Consider the following 19903-nt stretch of genomic DNA (forward strand, 5'->3'; position numbering starts at 1 on the left):
TGTGGGGTTTGAATGAAAATGCTGCCCTCATAGGCCCATATATCTGGATACTTGGTCTTCAGTTGGTGGAACTCTTTGGGAAGGATTAGGAGGTGTAGCCTTGATGGAGCAGGTGTGTCACTGGGTGGGAGAACTTTGATGTGCACTCTGCCACTAGCTTTTGGTTCAAGATGTGTGTATGGTGGTGCGTGCTTCTAGTTCCAGCACTGGGGACACAGAGGCAGACAGATTTATGTGATTTCGAGGCCAGCCTGGACTACAAAACTAGGTTCTTGATAGCTAGGACTCCACAGAGGAACCCTGTCTTGAAAAATCAACCAACCATCCAAACAAACCAGGTGTGCTGAAGCTGCTGCTCCAGGTTCTTCCCCTGGTGCCAGCTTGCCCTGCTCTGCCATCATGAACTTTGACCTCTGAAACCATTAACCCAAAGGAAACACTCTCTTTTATGTATTGCCTTAGTTATGATGTCATGTCACAACAATAGAAAAGTTTCTAAGATGAACACCCAACATTACTGAAGTGCAATGTCCCTCCCTGGGGGAGTGGCTGAGGTAAGCCACAGTGATGAGGTGGCCCAAAACCTGGTGCTTCTGTTAGTGTTGGGTTACAGGGGGGAAAATCAGCAACCCGTGACTCCCTGTCTAGGTACATGGACTGTTTGAGTTCCTGGGCAACACAGTCACTTTGTGGGAAATCGATTTCTCTGCTTTCCCACTTCCCCTGCGAGGTGCTCTAACTTCCCCCATTTTACACACGGAGAAACTGAGCCCCTGATTGAGTACAGATAAAAACTGAGCAGTAAAGAGCTTGTGTCTCCACTGTCCTATGACAGCCACTCCCCTCTGTGGCTTCAGTAATCACGGGAGTTGCCTGAAGGCAGGATGGGCTAGTAAGTCCTTGTTATTCTAAAAGTCCCCCCATACACACACACCAGCTGAATTTGGCCTTCAGATATACTCAGATGACCCTCTTCCCACCACACTGAGTCCAATCTGAAAGACCCTTGGTGACAATCCTGCACACTTGGCCAGCAGACCACAAGCTGAGACACAACCATGTGTTCAGGCTTTCTCATGTAGCCCTGATGCACATTCTCAGAGAGCTGGGAAGCTCAAATGAAGTCCCTCAGTCACTCTGGGCTTCTCTCTCCCCATCAGAAGATTCACAACTTGATGACTTCAGAGAAATTTAACAAAAGTAACGTGGATGACAATAACACATGGAAGGGCTCTCTTGAGCAAGAGGAATCCTTTTTCCTGGAAGGAAGACACCAAGAGAAACTGCTGGGTGTGAACTCAGGTGGTAAGAGATTGTCTGCCAAAGGTGGACGCATTACTGGAAGGATGAAAAGCCTTCCTTGTTTCACGGTCTTTACCATGTGCCGGGAAGGTGTGACATGGATCTATAAGGAAGCCATCTGCTGGCACACACTCCTTCCCTGGCACAAAGTAAAACCTAGAGCAGAGTTTGGGAGTGAGAACATTAGTTGGAGGAGAAGGCTGGAAACCTCAGAGGGAGAGGAGAGTTAAGGATGGCGGTCCCAGGGAGGGGCAAGTGTGTGGCTGAGTGAAGGAGAAGGGGAGGAAGGAGCAGTTTCAAGTGCTACTCTCGAGCAGTGACAAGTGTCATCTCAGAGCAGATGAGGTACAAGTGGGCTGTGGTGTCTCTGGTTCCTCTCTCTCCCCATCTCTTTGTCTCTTTCTGTCTCTGCCTCTCCATTTCTCAGTTGCATAAGCCTACGTGTGGGTATGGGTGCCTATACATAGGTGTGCAGAAGTCATAGAAAGTCGTTTCCTGTCTTTTCTCTGTGTGCTATTCCCTTCAGACAGGTTCTCTCACTGACCCTGGATCCATGTTAGTAGCCAAAAAGCCCCAACTATCCTCCCATCTCTTACCAGGTGCATATGAGCACACTCAAACTTTTATGTGGGTGCTGGGATTTGAACTCAGGTCCTCATGCTTGTTCATCAATCACTCTTACCTAATCAGACACATTTCTAACTCCAGAGTATTCATTGTGTCACCGTGACTCACTGGTCTGAAAATCTTTGGAAGTGACAGACACAAAGGTGCCGTAGTCGTCCCTATATTTTTTCGGGATATACAATGGACCCAATAGCCCTATAGCCCTGGGAACCCATGCAGAGAATGCAAACTCACTGTGATCAGAACTCTTGATGAACTTCCCTTGTTTCCGCAGTTTAACAGAGACTGCATACTGGCTGTGTGCGCTGGGGTTGGACACGGTTAGATTGCAGTGGTAGCGGGAGCAGAGGCTGTCCTGCAGCTCCTTCACCACCGGGGAGCATTCCTTCTCCCTGGGGAAGCAAAAGAGAGCTGAGAGCAGGGCAGAGGAGGGGAGATCAGGCTAAGACCTCAGAGGGATAAGAGGAAGCAGGGCAGCATGGAGAGGCGACACTCACGGAGCAGCCGGACCGGGGCGGTAAAAGAGCCCAAAGGAAACAGAGCTGTCCACCTGGTTCCACACCTCCCAGGAGCAGCTGAGGGACTGGATGCCATCGAAGAAGCACTGCAGGTTCTGAGGCTGGGCCTTGTCCCCTGTGGGAACACATTGCCCCTCAGCCACTGCAGCATCACTCACTTCCTAGGCTGGGACACTAGGTGACTCCTAGACACCTGGCTGTGGACCTCGGCCTAACTCTGCCCTGGCCTGCCTTCTGTGTGCCCCCAGCCTGGACAGACCCAGATACCTCTGCTCCATCTTGGGAGAGGGGACCAGTCTGAATGTTGAGTGTTAGCATGAACACAGGGACACAGGTGACCCTAGTCCAGCATTGTTAACACAAGGGCCCATGCTGCTGCTGTTGCTGTCATGACTGTCACTGCCATTATAGGACACAGTTGGGGCCATGAAGCTCAGGGTGTGTGAAATGGAGTGACCAGATAGAGGACTGGGGACAGGGGCTGGTGGGAGGTGCCGATGGCAACGTTGGGCAGAAGTTGGAGCCTCGGGTAGACTGTCTCCAGTGTCTGGTCCCCTACGAGGAGCACTTCCCACAGGCCCCATTACCTGGCTGGGAGTTCCATTGCACCCCAGGGCTCCATCTGCTGGGCCTTCCAGACAAGCTTGAGCCTGGGGACAGCCGAGTGCGCACACGGGCCACATAAATATTGCTGGGTAGAAACAGCTTTGACGCCAGGGAGACCCACAAGTCACTGGTGTTGAGTCTGGGAGCATCCTGTGGAGAGGGGAGCTGAAGAAGTAGCCTTCTCGGCCATCCTACCAGGCTGGGCACAGATGACTCAGGGACCTACCTCCCAGGTGTCCTGAAGCCTCTTGTAAGCCACCTCAAACTCTACATCCTCCTGTGACAGCCAGGGGACCTGGGCATCTCCAAGGGTCCAGTTCCACTTCAACAGGAAGTGATCCCCAGAGGGGCTGATGCGGATGTCCTTAGGAGGTGGGGGCTGCACTGCAGGGGAGGAAGCAGAGGGTTTCTATGGTTGCACGCTGGGGACCTGAGGGCAGCTTGGCCTTCTGGGTATCACTTGAGCCCAGGTTCTGTGCTCACACCATCAGCTGATGGTCACTAGAAAGAGCTTCAGGACCCTTACTCTGCAGCTTCAGGCCTGGGACCTGAAAACTTGGGGATCAGATTTGACAGCAATTGTGCCTTCCAGGGTCTGAACATTCAATTAAATGGGGCCTCCTCCTGCTCTGCTGTGTACTGGGCCTTCATTCCAGCAGAGGGCGCTGAGAGCCACCTCTGCCCTCTCTCCTGTTACCCACCCTCTCCACAGCTCAGGGGCCTCCTGTTGTCTTTCCCCAGTGTAAGTGTCATCTCCCCTGGTGACTTTCTTGTACTCCTGTCCCCAGACAGAACCCCGTGTCCCTCCCTTCTCTGGCCATTCATTGTAACTCCCATCCCTTCCTTTCACACTAGGGCAAGTTTGCTTTTTCTTATCCCATTCCCTATTTCAAGGCTTGAGATGCAGCTGCCTGTTCCTCATGTTCTCCCTGCCATTGTTCAACCCTTAGAACTTGATGTTTCTTGTAGACAATGAACGTGGCCAAGTTTTCCAGCCTGCCACACTCTCTCCAGAATCCACCCCCCACTAATCAGCCTTTGCACATGTGCTTTCCTAAGAGTTTATTCTGACTCTGTGTTCCGCCTAAACCAAGGACTCAATGGCAAAGTTCCTTCATTCCCCCTGGGAAGCCCTTCCTGATTGCCTGATCCCTTTGCCTTCATCCCCTGCATATGGCAACTGACTTCTATGAGCTTCCTAACTTCCTCAGGCTGATGCTCTGAGCTCCCAGGAGGAGGGACTCTTTCAGACACCAAGGCACTCACTTACAACAGCTATCAACCTAGCAATGTTTGCGGGCAAAAAGACCCACAGTGTTCCCCACGACCCTGACTTCTCAGGTTTAGAATAACCATACAAACCTCAGATTCTCCTTTAGTCTGAAATGCTGGTGACATGTCTGTTATAGTCCCCAAGAAAACCTCGCAGACGATCCTTGGCTCCACCTAAGACCATGCTGCAGCATGGGTCTTGTGGACCCAATGCACATTCTTAGTCCCGAGAGGGTGGTGAGGAGCCTGGCTCTGAATCAGATGCATGGACAATGCATGGCTGTGTGACCTGTCACGGCCATCCCTGCTGCCCAGCACTGGCACTTTGGGGCTTCTGTGGGTCTGGGAGCCTCAGTCATGGAGCAAGGTGTTGCAGCCATGAGGCAAGACAAGGGGACCAGAGTCACCTGAAAGTGACTCTGTCACCTGAAAGTCCTACAGGAGTCACAGTCATTGTCCCTACAGAGGAGAATTTGAGGGCTGGGTAAGCAGTTGAAGCAGCTAGGACAGGGGGAACCTCAGGCAGAGTGGTCATATCACATCTGTTCTAACCTCAGGTCAGGGTCTCTCAACCTGGGAGACACTCACTCCAACCCTCCTCCAGGAACCTGTCCACTCTTGCACCCCCTGCCCAGGCAGGACCCCCGCTGCTCACCATGCTGGGCCAATGGGACGACGAGCTGGATGCCCACATCCCGATCTGGTTGGAATGAGTAGTAGTCTTCATCTGTCATACTGAAGCCTGTGTAGGCGATGACACATCTTCTGGGCACACAACGGTGGGCAGACGGGCACTCTGACCAGACTAGGTCATCACTGAGGCTGCAGGACACTGGATAGTCCCTGTCAGTGAACATTCATTAGCTGTGTCTTCATGCCTGCATTGATCTAAGGTAAGTATCTGGTAGTGAACAACACACACACACACACACACACACACACAGAGAGAGAGAGAGAGACAGAGACAGAGACAGAGAAACACAGGCACGGAAACACACGCACAAAACACACCAAAACCTTACAGATTTGTAGTATCTCTCTGGATGTGCAGCACCCAGGACAGCCAATGACCCGGTCACCTTTACCTCATCATAGTACGTGCATCTAAAACTCAGATCGTGCTGAAACTTATGACTGCTTGCTAACTGTCCCAAAGCCCACCTGAGACCATAGTACCCTCTCCCCATGTCCTTATAGAAAGAAGTCCTACACTTGTGATGTCAAACCAGGGAAGAATCTGACAACTCCTTTCCTGGATCTTTAGTTTGAACAGTTGTCTGTCAGTTCTTTCCAGACCTAACAAATTGTCCTTGAGTTTGGACTTTCATGCTGCAGGCTACACAGTCGTGAGTCCTGCCACAAGGAAGGTAGGTTTCCCTCTGTGTTTGTTAATAGTGTTCACACAGGAATTTATGAGTGAGGGAAGTGGGGACTTGTTTTGGTGCAGGATTCGAAGGATTTACTGAGTAAGGGAAAGACTTAGGATGGACAGACACAGTGACAGGAAAAGGACAGGGAACCGTCCTGGTGATCGTAAGTAGTTTGGATGGTGGTGGTGTCTGAGCTGGTCAGACCTGCGCCTCCTCGAGAGACAAACTCAATAGTGTTCACTGAGAAGCAGGAAAGGAGCTAGAAGACATTTTAAGCAAAACCTCTCAGTCAGTAGTCACGGTACCATTTCCTCCCAGTAACTGAAGTGAGGAGTGGAGATGAAGGCAAGAGAAGAATTTGGCTTTTAGCATTGGACTAGAAATGGTGAGGGTGGCGGCTGGGAGTCAAGTGGAGATGAACTACAAGGAGGTCATCCTGGGAGGGTTGGGAGTCGAGGGCCCAGGCTTGGTCATTTGATTTGGGGTATTTCTGAGTGATAGGTGCAGTTTGGATTCCTTGGAGACAGACACATCCTAGGCGAGTGCATTCAGACAAGAAATATGGGAAAGGCATGAGGAACTGAGTCCCTTAGAGGGGGCTGTGGTAGGGGCAGAGGAGAGAGGGGGACAGGATGCTCAGTGCAGGAGAGGTCTGGTGCAGCAGACACCACTTCAGGTGTTGGGTGGCACATATATAAGGTGACTGGGGATGGTGGGAGCACATCGTTGCTGATACAGGGGCAGGAAGGCTGTTGGTGGCAGCAAGGTCCTTGGGCTTCAATACCAGTGGACCCAGTGGTACTCACTTTCCCGGCTTGCGATAGAGGGTCATGTTAATGAGGCCCTGGGCATCCTCCAGGTCGGCCCAGCTACAGATGATGCGGCTGGTGTAGTCATTGTAGCACCTTAGAGTCTGCAGAGGGATGGTGTCTGACAACGAGAAGCAGGAGAGTCACAGTCTCGCCTCCAGGTGTCCCCTGTCCCACAACTCTGTTTTTTTTGTTTGTTTGCTTGCTTGTCTTTTTTGTTTTGTTTTTATTTTGGGGGCAGGGTCTTTCTGTGTAACTGGATGGTCCTAAAACTTGCTATGTAGACCAGGCTGGCCTCGAACTCACGAAGATCCTCCTGCCTGTGTCTCCTGAGTGCTGGGTTAAATGTGTGCACCATGAGGCCCTGAATCCCACAACTCTTTTAAGCAACAGCACCTCCAGCTTCCTGCTGAGGCCCACCCAGGAGGGCTGATAGATGGAGGACCCTGAGCCTGATGGGCTGCACTGGAAACATTCCTCTTCTCCAGGAACATGAGATGCCAGCGGATTCTCAGCTGTGACTGCGTGTCCTGTGCTGTACAGGTCTCCCTGAGAGCATTGCCCAGGTCGGCTCTGTTCTCTGTGGTGTCACTTGGCAGGACAGACACAGCAGGGCCTGACATGTAGCTGTCACCTCCCTACCCAGGGTCCTGATCATCTGAGTCTTGACCTCTGAACCTGGGCTTGGTAAAGGGAATGTGACTTCCACATTGTCACGGAGGAGGTCTCAGGGGCACTGAGGACAGTCTTCCAGCCTCGGAAGCCTCTAGACTATCCCACAGGGTCTCTGAGTAGAGACGAGGGCTAGACCTACTGTGGAGAGAGAGCCTTAGGCCAGAGCCCTCAGAAGGAAGGGTTAGGGGGACCTGAAGTTCTCAGAGGAGTAGAGTGTCTGGGGCGGGGCAGAGAAGATGCTGGCTCACTGGAGGCTGGGCTTTGGGGACGACATTGAGCAATATGGGTGCAGAGGGACACCATTGGGCTGGGTGCCCCAGGGCCAGGCAAGGATGAGCAGAAAGATGGAGAACAGGGAAGAGAGGGGCCCAGGGAAGTCCTGAGGGAGAAAAGGGAGGGTGCAAGAGAGACAGGAAGACAAAGCTGTATCCAGTGGATGGAGCTGCTGGGGGTCTGGGGGCCGCTGGGGATATGGTGGATGTGGTTCCTGTCAGACTCAACTAAGAAGGGTGAAAAGGGAATGGGCCTTCAGACTTACCTTGTGCCTCTGTCACACCAGGCTTCCAGCAGAGAGCCAGCAGGGCCATGTAGAGCAGGCTCCAGGTCAGTGCCATCTGCTGGTCCATTCTGGGACTTTAGGTGACTGCACAGGCGGGCTGTAGTTATGGGCAGGGTGGCATCCTCATTGTCCTGGGGTCCTGTCTCATTGCCTGGCTGGGGGTTGGGCCACACTCAGGTTACAAGTCTATGATTCTTTACTCTGAGACTGCAGAAGGGTCTGTAGTCTGAGAGCTGCCCAGGAATTTGCTGATATCAAGTGACCAGAATCCAAATGAGAGGCCCTGATGTGTGGTGTTTGGGACTGTTCCCTTTCCTTAGGTCTTTTTGGCCTAAAGCATGATCATGCAGAGATATAGAACTTATAGCCTCTGAGACAGCAGGTCCCCCTTGGACAATGGGGCAGTGCCCAGAGATGGAAGTGAGCTGGTGCTTCACTTGAACCAGGCCCCACATATGAGTGAGGGCACACAGACACACACACAGACACACAGACACACACACACACACACACACTTGTTCTCTAGTACATGCAGAGCCTGGTGCTCTCCCCACCTCTGCTCCATTTACCCTCAGTTGTCCCACAGGCCCTTCTTCTTCCCAGTTCCCCTTTCCCCGAAGCCTGGGGATTTCCTCATTTTCATTACGTTCACCTGGGAAGTACCAGAAGTGCAGAGCCTCTGTATGTGTCTCCTTCTCCTACAAGGCCATTTGAAACTTCTGTCAAGATACACAGACCTATCTTTCCATCTATTATCTGCCTATCAGTGCATCTGTCTACCTATGTATCTATAAATTATCCATCTATCTACCCATATTCCATTTCTGTGTGTACACATCTGCCAATTTTTCTATCCATCCATGTGCATGTATCATATATCTATGTCTGTCTATTCATACATGAATCATCTATCTATGTATCTATCTATGTATCTATCTATGTATCTATCTATGTATCTATCTATGTATCTATCTATGTATCTATGTATCTATCTATCTATCTATCTATCTATCATCTATGTAATAATTTATCTACCTACCTATATATCCATCTATCCATCATCTATTTCTGTCTATTCATCTATCATCTGTCTGTCTATAGATTTATTTCTATCATCTATCTGTCTGTCTGTCTGTCTATAGCTCTATCTATCTATCTATCTATCTATCTATCTATCTATCTATCTATCCATCTATCATCTGTATGTCTAAATATTTATTTCTATCATCTACCTATCTACCTATCTATCTATAGATCGATCTATTTATCTATCTATCTATCTATCTATCTATCATCTATCTAATAATTTATCCACCTATATATATCCATCTATCCATTATCTATTTCTATCTATCCATCTATCATCTGTCTGTCTGTCTGTCTATAGATTTATTTCTATCATCTGTCTGTCTGCCTGTCTATAGATCTATCTATCTATCTATCTATCTATCTATCTATCTATCTATCTATCATCTATCTATCCATCTATCACCTGTCTGTCTATAGATTTATTTCTATCATCTATCTACCTACTTACCTATCTATCTATAGATCTATATACCTATCTATCTATAGATCTATCTATCTCCCTATCTATCTATAGATCTATCTATCTCTAACATTGCCAGTCTCTGACATATCAATCATTTACCTATCTAGTCAATGGACACCTTGACAGGAACAAGTGTTATTTTACCAGAGCATGCTCTATTTAAATGGGAGAGGAATCAGTAAACAGTGTAAAATGACTGAACATTCCATTTGAAAATGATTATATGACTGAATAACAACAACACACACAAATCCCAAACCTCTCCTCACACCCATCCCCAAACGAGAGGCTAAGAAGTCACATACTAAGGGTGCAACCACATCAAACCATTGCCGCTGCACTCTTGAGCTGTCTAAGCTTAGACGTAATCAAAGGATTCAGAGACAAAGAGTGAAGAAGGTGTTTTGAAGCCCAGTTCCCCATAAAGCCACCAGAGTCATCGAGCAAAGGACAATGTGGCAAAAAGAAGATATACCAATGTTTTAATCTGGAAGAATTGCTGACACTGACCATCACTGATGGGGCAGTTCCTAAAAACCACAGACGTTTATTTCTTGAAGTTCCGGAACTTCAAGAGTCCAAGGTACATGCAGGTTTGAGGTCTGATGAAGCCTCTTTCTCACGGGCTTCTCACTGCTATCACCATAGAAGAAGCACCAAGGGAGCTTCCTGGGATGTCTAATATAAGGGCACCAATCCCCCATAAGGGCTAACTCCTGTGACCCCATCACTCCCCACAGGCCTTATCTCCAGTACCCTCTCATTGGGCATGGGGTTTCAACCTAAGAGTTTTGGGGGACATGGACATTCAGTCCCTAACACTTCAAGTCATGGAGAACAAGTCACCCTGATGGACTGTAACGGACAACAGAGCTGTGTCATCTAAGAACATGAGTGGAACATTTAAACAAGCCCAGAGAATTCTGTCAGTACCTGACGGAGGTTTAACGCCCACTGTCAGCCAGGAAGTGTGTGCAGTACTTTGCAAAAATTGGTACATCTTGGTGAAGGCAGCTGTTAGAGTCCTTACGGACAGGAAACAGTATAGGGATGAGTGACGGGTCCATGATGCCACAGCTGTGAGAGACAGGCTGGAACCGAGCCCAGCTGTGGCTTAGGACTCTCCCTCTCTACCCATGCTTCCCTGAGAGGTTGTATTTCCTGATTGGCGGTGATGGACATGTCCTGTGTCTGCTCCAAGGCAGATGCTGACCTTCTTTTATTGACCAGACAGAGCCCATGGACAGCAAACGCTGAAGCTCTGCGCCTGCACCCTTGGTTACTGCAGAGCCGAGAGCCATTCGAACCCAGCCTGCTGCTGTCAAAATAAGATGTCGGAAGATAGAGAGCCAGGATTTTGGAAAAATCCATGCAATGATGGGTCAGATCACAGAACGGACACCACAGACAAGCACCTGACTGAGGTTGGTGGGCAAAGACGAGGACATGGACAAAGCAGGGGACACTGTCTGAGACACCACGAAAGCTCTGTAGAGTAAACCAAGCAGAGGGCAGAGAATCAGGGACACATGTGGCTCACAGTGCCAGCTGCCTAGCTGTCCCTTATCTTCTTGAGCCCACTTCACACAGCATAAAAGGTAACATTCCTCACTCTCTTCTGCTACTAGGCATGGTCACATGACGAAAGGCTGTCCAAGGAGATGGGAGTGGAAGCCCTATGTGTACCTTGCCCAGAGGCCACTGGAAAGGCATGGGCTTGCGTGGGAAGAGGTCTGATTGTTTTTCCCTTTCTTCTTTTCTTTCTTTCTCTAACCCCTGTCTCAGAGGTGATGTCTGGAACTCCAGCAGCCATTTTGGATCCTCAGGCAAGGATGGAAGCCATATGCAAGGAAGGTGCATTAGGAAGAGAACCAGGCTTCCTCTTGTCACTTTAGAGTGACTACCACAGCCTGAGGTCCACTCTGGGGTCTCCTTATGTGAGGGGAAGCTGGACACCTGGGGAATTAAGCACTGTTCGTGAGAGTTTCTACATGCATCTAAAATGCACCTGGAAGCACCCTCTGGATTTAAAGGCGATGGCAGTCCACTAACCAAGAAACAAGGAGGAGAAACTTGATTCAAGAAGGAGGCTGCCGAATAAGAGACAGAGACCGAGTTCAAACCTCCAAGATCCCCCATGATAACATGTCATTCACTTATGCGCTAAGGCAAACATTTAGTCTTTCAAGGAGAGAAGGGTAGTCCTAGAGAAGCTTCCAGAAGGAAACGAACAGCAGGCTGCTTCCAGCAGGATAAAGGGCACATTGGCAAACAATTTCCCAGGAGAGCCCTGGTTTCTAACCACACACCGAGGAGACAGGGAGCTGTAGCAGGTAAAAGTATTTGCATAAGCCTGTTGATGTGAGTTCAAGTCCCAGATTCCACAGTGGAGAGAAATGAGCCCAGAAAATTATCCCCTGACCTCCATGCCGGCTGGGGTCCATGTGTGCCCTGCCCCATATAAACAATACTAAAAAATTTTAAAAAGACCAAGTTCTCCTTGATGTTCAAGGGGGCAACCAAAGTGTTTTTGGCCCCCATGAAGGCCAGGAAGAATTTTCAGATATTTCCTGAAAAAAGTTATTCTAGCATTTTTTTTAAAAAGGGAAGACAGATTCCAAGCAAGATAGGTACTGTATCGAAACAGAGAAACCAGTTACGCAGGGAAGAGCTGCCACCGCATGAAACACAAGTTAGCACACATCTGTGGCCAGGGCAAGGCCAGATGACGAAGATGGGCGGTGGCTATGGGGCTGGGGTGGAGGAGAACTGAAAACTGGCTTCACGAGGGCAGAACATGCTAGTTAAGGCCAGTGCCCGTGTCAAATATAAATGAGGAGGGGTGATTGACAGGTAAGGACTGAGTCAGGGCCTTGTGTGGGCATCAATCCCAGCTACTAAGGAGGCTGTGGCAGCTTTATTTCAGACTAGGAGTCTGGGGCTAGCCTGGGCAACACAGTGAGACTCTTTCTAAACAAAACGAAACAAGTAAGGGTTAGAAGTCACTGAGGGTGAAGGGTAAGTGTAGAGACAGGAGAACTGAAGAGAAAGTGGGGGACAGACGTGTTTCTATGCTCTAATTTCTAAGCTTATGAAGAAATATAATTTTTGGTGAGAGGGACAGCAAATGGAAATTCACCCCACACAAAAGCCATTTCACAAGCCATTTGGATACAGATTTGTTAAAGGAGCGTGCATGGTGGCCACGTATGGAGCATTTGACAAGGGAAGGGTAGACGCTAAAAAGTCTACTCAGTGCAGCGCCAGCCAAGAGGCAAAAGCCCGTTTACTTGACAGGACTATCAAATGGTTAACGTGCAAACCATTCTGATGACCTGAGTTTGTCCCCTTGAAACCTAGGGCAGTGTCAGAACCAGAGGGGATTGCATGGCTCCCCTCTGAGTCAAGGTGGCTATCAGAGAAAGTCCCACCTCTGTCTCCAGGGGTCGGTTATGCTGAGAATAATCCTGAAGCTCAGTGCAAGGGAAATGAAGGATACAGAAGGATGTTTCATGCCCTGGATGAGCTGATTCTGAATCCCAAGAAATGGGAGAGAAGAGGCATGCTGGATTTGCAAAGAGAAAAGTAACTGTAGATAAAGCCAAAAAAAAAAAAAAAAGAAAAGAAAAGAAAGAAAGAAGGAAAAAACCCGATAAGTAATATAACCAATGTGTCAGGGCTTAGAAAGCCGGAGTGCTATCTCCAGCCACTGAGAGAGGAGGGGGGCTGCACGCTTGTGACTCGTGGCTTCTAACCAATAAGGGAGGGGACCGTGCTTTTAAATTAAGTTGTTTCTTTACATCTTATTCTCCAGTGCAAATCCAAGGTGGGTTAAAGATCTGAAACTCGAAACTAAAACATTAAAAGCATTAAAAATACATCTTTAATATTAGGGGAAACCACAAAGCAAAGCAAAACGCAAACCAGCAGACAAGGCTGGAGAGGTGGCTTGGTGGGTCAAGGGTCTGCTTTGCAAGCACATGGACCTGAGTTCGAGGCCCAGAAGCTAAGTGTGGTGGCATGCACTTTTGGGGAGGCCGAGACAGTAAGGCAGAACCCAGGGGCTTTCTGATTGGACTGGCCAGCCTGGTTTGCTCACTGAGTTCCAGGTCAGCAAGAGACTCTGTCTCCAAAACAAGGTGGGCTGTACCTAAGGAAGGACGCCCAAGGGTGTCGTCTGGCCTCCACCTGCACACGCACACGTATATGTATCCACACGTCCAGGAACACACACACAGAGCAAACCGAAGAGTGACAGATGATGGGATCATTTTACGACCCAAGACATTGTAAGCCTGACAAAGGAAACAGAGAACGTAGCCCAGGGACATGTATTTTACTTCACATGTAAGGAAATAGGACACATAGACTAACCGGTTTGACCATCAATCATGTGGCTGAAGATTATGAAACAATACAAAGAAAAACGTCATCCTGTTCGTGGAGTCTTTGAGGGGGCGGGGCGCCACCTTCTGATGCATTTTCAGTGCAATGACTCGACAATGCCTACTGATATTTTAAACGCACCTCTGGGATATGACTCAAGCCGGAGATGCTGCTAGCCCAGCCACCCACAGGCTGGAAGCTGCTCCAGTCTGCAGGGGGAATAAAACAGTCTTGGAAACAAGTGACCAAGGCAGGAAGTAGCCAGGGTGGAGAGCCTCGAGAACGTGTGGTAGGAAAGCTCCGAGGTGTTCGTAGCGAGAGGGAAAATGGGTTTCTGGAGTGGGTGAGACTGACAGATGCTGGGGAAGCTGGAAAGGGCAGCCTGTCTGTGCTGAGGTGGATGAGTCTTCCTCTGCATCTCAGAAGGCTGGGAAGAAAGCATGGCACTGAGAGGAAAGCTCTCCTCAACTGGAGGGCAGCACACGAAAGGAGACTAGAGGCTGGTGGTGAACTGAGGGGCTCCGCCGTAGATCCCCAAGCCAACAATGGCCCCGCACAGATATGAGAGTCAACCTGTCTCACTGATGGAAAGCCTGTAGATTGAGGGTGGTGCTGGCCAAAGGCAAGCCAGAAGTCCTGTATGCTGTGGCATTCCTTCTGAACATATGTGAACTCGACACCCTGTCCTGAGCAGTAACTTGTATTTTAATTTATATAATATAATAATATATATGTACACACACATACATATGGAAACTTATGAGTGTGGAAAAATAACCATATTCTAATGGGAACCAAGACTGGTGCATTGGCTACATTGCCTCCGAGAGTCACATTAGAAGATCCACTAGGATTTCTGTCAATTATTTTCTGCTCCATTTTGACTTGTTTTATACCAATGGTATGGTATTGGTTACTCTGGACAAATGTTAGAACCATTTGGACTTGGTTTCTTCATCTTAAAAGGGTTTGGTACTCTATATCACTTCTGTGTCTAAATGCTGGGCACGTTTTCCATTAGTCATTCGTTAGAACTGACTTAACCAAGAGGCAAAAGGCCACTCTGGGGTTTTTCTCTGTTTATTTGTTTGTGGTGTGTTCACACAACGCTTCTGTAAGCAGTGTTTGCTTGTTGATAAACATCCACTCACACAAAGTCACGGGTGATAAGCCCATGTTTCCGAGATCCTCCCATTCTGAGAGACGTTAAAAAAATAAGGTCAAAAAAAAAAAAATAAGGTCAGATCAGGTGCTGAAGACAGAGCCTTTCCCCTTCAGCAGAAGACACTGAGCCTCCTTATCCAGGTCGGACTGGATAATTTAAGAGCAGTCACTTCTGATTATCTACCTAAAGTTCTGCAATTGCAGACATGTGTTTGCAACATCCATGGCTCTAGATCATGCCAATCCTTAATAAATCTGGTGTCTGTGTCTTTCACATTAAACACTGATGAGCCCATGCCCTCTCTGACAACACTGGGACAGGAGTATCTTGGCACAACAAAAGTAAAACTGATGAATTGGGGGGGGGGGTTGCCAGGAGTGAGTGCGAAGTTTGCTCACTATGAAACTACAAAGAAGCGAGATATGATTTATTGAAGTCAGAATCTGAATATGCAAAAATGTTCTGGCAGGGCCTCCGAGGTGGGAAAACCCTAGAAATAGGCCCAGGAGCCTGTCTGGTGAGGCTGCAAGCCAGTCCCCTTGGGGACAGAAACACACACACACACACATGCACAATTGCACCTGTGAGTCTACCTGCTTACACCCAGGCTCTCATCCTCTGATATGGTGGAAAAACTGAAGACATGGGAATGATAATAATTAATAATAATTAATCAGATCATATTTGCTTTGAGAATTTCAATAAGAACAGTCGCTGTGGACAGAGACACCATGGGGAAATTCTTACAGGGGGGGAGGAGAGAATTGTGTCCCTAAGAATGGGTAGAACCCTTTTATAATTTGAAATGCGGTCCTAAACTGACAGAGGGTCAGTTATGAGGAACAAGGATGCCCAAGGAGTCTCAGGCCACTTGCTTTGCACTGTGTGGCGCAATCTAGAAAAATCAAAGGAGCCGTTTTTCAGGCTCCCTGTGCTGTGGTCAATGTTGCTAAAGAAAATCAGGATTTGAGGTTTAATATCTTCCCCCGTGGGTGTAGTGTGCGGAGGTTATGCAGAAAGCAGCTGAGAGACGAGTCCTTAGGCAGGTGAGACTGAGTGACACCATCAGAAAATCTGGTCAAGAGGGTAAGGGCAGCAGTTGTCAACCTTCCTAATGCAGTTCCTCATGTTGTGTGACCCCGACCATAAAATTTCCATTGCTACTTCATAACTGTAAATTTTGCTATTGTTACGAATCGTAACGTAAATGCCTGTGTTTTCCGATGGCCTTCGGCGCCTCCTGGGAAAGGGATGTTTGACCCTAAAGTGGTTGCAACCCACAGGTTGAGAACACTGATCTAGAGGTGAGCCAGCAAGGGAGACACCTTCCTGAAGTGCTGCCGGGTCACCAACAATAGATGGAGCTGAGAACAGGTGTCTCTGTACTCACCAAGGCTGGGTGAAGGAACAGACAGACCCAAGCCCCGTGGAGATTCCCGACACGGACAGACAGAAGGTCCTAGGAGACCCCAGGGACTCACCAGAGAAGGACGGAGGTCTGGGGTTATACGTAGAGAGAGCGGCGGTGAAGGAGGAGGAGCCCACAGGACAATATCGCTGACGCCTTTCAGGTTCCATTACCGGATGCTGGGTTCCATCAAAAGATTTGTTAGAGCCGACCGTATGGTAGGGTCTGAAGGGACATTTCAGCCCATCCAGACAGAGAAGGAGTCTTCTTTTAAAACCCTTTAGAAAGAGGTAGGAAGAGGGGAGGCGCTGCTCCACAGAGAAGTAGGTAAAGGTCCCTTCTCATTGCCTAATTAGGTTCAAAGGCAATGAGGGCTGGGTTTGAGCAGAGACAGGAGCCTGAGCCTCAGGCAGATTCTTGGGTCATGAGATTTCTCTAAACAATGGTCAGTGTAAAACATGGCGTGCGGGCCGTGTGAGCCGGTTAGTGTGTGAGCTGTGAGACCTGACAGTGGTGCTGCTGCCTCTGACTCCAGTCAGCAGAGGGGCTGAGTGGATCGTCATCCAGGAGGGACAAGTCCCCTGCTATGTGATGAGTCACCCCTCAGCCAGCACCATAGGTACAGAACACAGACATCTGGGCCTCATCCCAATCACCTGTAGTGGTCTGGAGCACAGTGTGATGAAAAAGAGGAGGGAGAGAGAGAGAGAGAGAGAGAGAAAGAGAGAGAGAGAGAGAGAGAGAGAGAGAGAGAGAGAGAGAGAGAGAGAGAGAGAGGAGAGAAGAGGAGAGAGACAGAATTTCTCTACAGGACTTGGGATAAAGACGCACTGAAGACAGAGGGGGATTGTAGAACCTCCCATGGTACTGGGTATAACTTGGCAAGGTCACTTGGGAAGGGCCCAGAGACATACCAGATCATCCAGCACTCTCTGTGTCGCTGTCTGTCTGTCTGCCTGCCTGTCTGTCTCTTTCTCTCTCTCTCCTCCCTCCATTTCTAGTTGAAAACAGAGGGGGCCATGTCCCCCACTCACCCTATCCCACAGATGTGTGGCTGGAAGCACAGGACAAGGGCAGAACTAACACACGGGTGGCAAAGTTAGATAGAACATGGTGCTTACTCCCAGGCAGAGCTTTCAAGGAAGTCCTCCCTGGCAACAGATCCCCAGAGACAACGCTGGCTCCTCACAGAGTCCCAGAGCAACCCTAACTCTACCCCTCCCAGAACTCTGACTGTGTCCCCAGCTGGAACACTCCTGGGAGCCCCTCCCCTACAAACTGCCCTGGGGTCAGGGACCTAGTCTTCCCAGGAAGGCCAAGAGTACCTCCTAAAGTCCCTGGAGCAAGATGCCACCCCAACTCCTTCTCCTCCTGTCCCTTTCTATCCTGGAGACCCCACGACCGCTACTCTGAGCCCATCCTCAGCTCCGGAGCAGGGAGCCTTACCTCTGCATTTGGTACAGGCAGCCTCCTTCGGGAGCCTCCAGGAGCAGGGAGCTTAGGCGCTTCCTATTTATTTGTGCCACGTCGGGAGGAAACAGAGAGCAGAATGAGGAAGCACCAGTGCCTTTCACAAGCAACTTCGCCTGCTTCTCAGAATTGCGGACATGAGTCTCTGATAACACTCACGGCATGTATTTCTGCCAGGGAAGCCTGCACCCCGCTGTCTCCTGGTCAGCTCTCACATACACTTCAAGTCTCAGTCCAGGAATGGCCTCTTCCAAGTCGCCTTCCTTGATCCCTCTGGAGGAAACAGGGGGCAATGGCCACCTCTCTGCTGAGCATGGGCCCAGAGCCAGGCAGAACTAGGCTGGACCCCAAGGGCACCACTTCTCAGCATGTGACTTTATGCAAATCAGCTACAGGTGGCCTCTTCAAGCCTTGGGACCCCTTGTGGTATTTTTCTAGAAGCACCTACAAACCAGAAGGGTTTTGAGGGAAAACCATCGATGTGGAAAACCTAAGTTCACAGCCCACAGTAAACTCCAGAAACATTCTGGATCCCTGGGGGTCAGCTTCACTTTCTCCATCCTGCCCTAGAGTCCACTGTGACCTTCCCCCAACTTGGTCTTAGGGCAGGAGAGGGTCTGCTTCCATTCCCCTCCCCCCCGTGACCTGCCGTGGCTCACACCTCATGCCTAGGAGTGAATGAATGAATGAAGAAAGGAATGAATAAATCTGAGGCTGGTGGGGTTATAAAGAAGTGAGTAAGCCCTCCTTCAGGGCAAAATTTAAAGGGGCACCAAAAGATGCCATAAAAAGGAGTGATATTTTAATACAATATGGTAAAACACAAAACAAATGAGTGTAAAAATACAATGGATGAAGTGTCGGCCTCTTTCTTTCTTTCTTTCTTTCTTTCTTTCTTTCTTTCTTTCTTTCTTCAGAAAACGGCAGTATCAGACATACTGGTCATTTCTCATCTCCCTGTACATAAATACCCTCGGTCCATGGCATGGACAGCCGATAGATGGGACTCCCTTGGTTTGTAGTGGTGTTTAATCAAGTGTTTAGTAAATTCTTTAACCCGTGTAATAGCTACGCCACAGTAACTGGTACTAAGTGGCACTGGGTGGGAATCGTGTGGAACCCATGAGAGGTTTTCACTGTACACACGGGAAGTCACACAAGGCAGGCGGCCTCTGTCTGAACACTGGATCCACTGCCCTACTGGCCTCGAAATTCAGAGGAATGGTATCATTTCACACATTGTGTAACTCTTCCTCCAAATTTCTCAGTGTTTGGGAAAATGAACACATCATCCAGATGCCCCCAAAATTCAATGCACAGCACAGGAGTGAAGGGGTCACAGTCACCATCCCCACCTACACAGGACATTCCAGACATACAAAGTTGACAAGAAATTACTTTGCTCTTGGCTCATACCCCAGTGACAACATGTCTTTCTTGGCAACCTACTAGTTTTGGGAACAGTGCCAGACTGGGGCCTGGTAGAGTTTGCTGTGCCTGTAACGTAGGAACTGTCACCAATCTCCAGCCACCTCTTTCAGACACCCATCCCCCTTTTTTTTCTTAACATGGAATGAGCTTCAAATCTTGATTCAAAATGAAAATGAACGCAGGTGTCTAGTAGCCAAAAGAGGCCTCTTAGAAGGCCTTCTCTACAATAACAACAGTTATTGTATGCAGTGCCTAAGCCATCCAATGTGTGTGCAGGTCACCTTATTAAATTGAAAGTCCCTGGTGTATCTATGCATATTTCCTATGAGTTTCAGGTTTTAGCCTTGGAGACAGTACCTCATTTAAAGCAAAAAATACAGATAACCATTTAGCACAGTTTATATAAGTGAAATGTTTTAACATGCTTTCATCTAGCTGCACCTGTCTAGTTAGCTTGAACTGACAACTTGAGCAGCCTCGAGTCACCGGAGAAAGGAGTCTCAAATGAGGACCTGTCCAGGCCAGATTAACCTATGGGCATGTCTGGGGTGGAACTGTCTTGACTGTTTCTGGGCTGGTGATAGGACCTCACTATGCAGCCTGATTGGCCTCAGGCTCACAGAGATCTGCTTGCCTTTGCCTCCCAAAAGGCGTGAGCAACCACAGTAATTGCCTTGATTGTTAATTGGTGTAGGAGGGCCCAGCCCACTGTGGGCAGCACCATTCCTTAGGCAGATGGTCTCGAACGATGTA

At 48.9% G+C, this 19903-nt stretch overlaps 1 protein-coding gene across 6 annotated transcripts in view; it reads right to left on the minus strand.

The window, feature by feature from the left end:
- Window positions 1-19903, minus strand: part of Csf2rb (colony stimulating factor 2 receptor subunit beta) — a 39533-nt gene that overhangs the window by 8268 nt on the left and 11362 nt on the right. Inside the window, exons 2-10 of one of the 6 annotated variants that reach the window (XM_075959984.1) lie at window positions 17696-17992; window positions 16323-16527; window positions 7718-7889; window positions 6502-6625; window positions 4981-5168; window positions 3280-3437; window positions 3035-3203; window positions 2427-2562; window positions 2164-2321 (exon numbers count right to left, since the gene is read on the minus strand). In XM_075959984.1, the coding sequence (XP_075816099.1) occupies window positions 2164-2321; window positions 2427-2562; window positions 3035-3203; window positions 3280-3437; window positions 4981-5168; window positions 6502-6625; window positions 7718-7805 (1021 nt within the window). In that variant the 5' untranslated portion in view covers window positions 7806-7889; window positions 16323-16527; window positions 17696-17992. Of the gene's footprint in view, window positions 1-2163; window positions 2322-2426; window positions 2563-3034; window positions 3204-3279; window positions 3438-4980; window positions 5169-6501; window positions 6626-7717; window positions 7894-16322; window positions 16528-17695; window positions 17993-19903 lie in introns of all 6 variants that reach the window. The other 5 variants (XM_075959983.1, XM_075959982.1, XM_075959986.1 and 2 more) reach the window with 5 other exon arrangements.

Source organism: Microtus pennsylvanicus, chromosome 2 (assembly GCF_037038515.1).
Source record: "Microtus pennsylvanicus isolate mMicPen1 chromosome 2, mMicPen1.hap1, whole genome shotgun sequence".
Lineage (NCBI taxonomy): Eukaryota > Metazoa > Chordata > Mammalia > Rodentia > Cricetidae > Microtus > Microtus pennsylvanicus.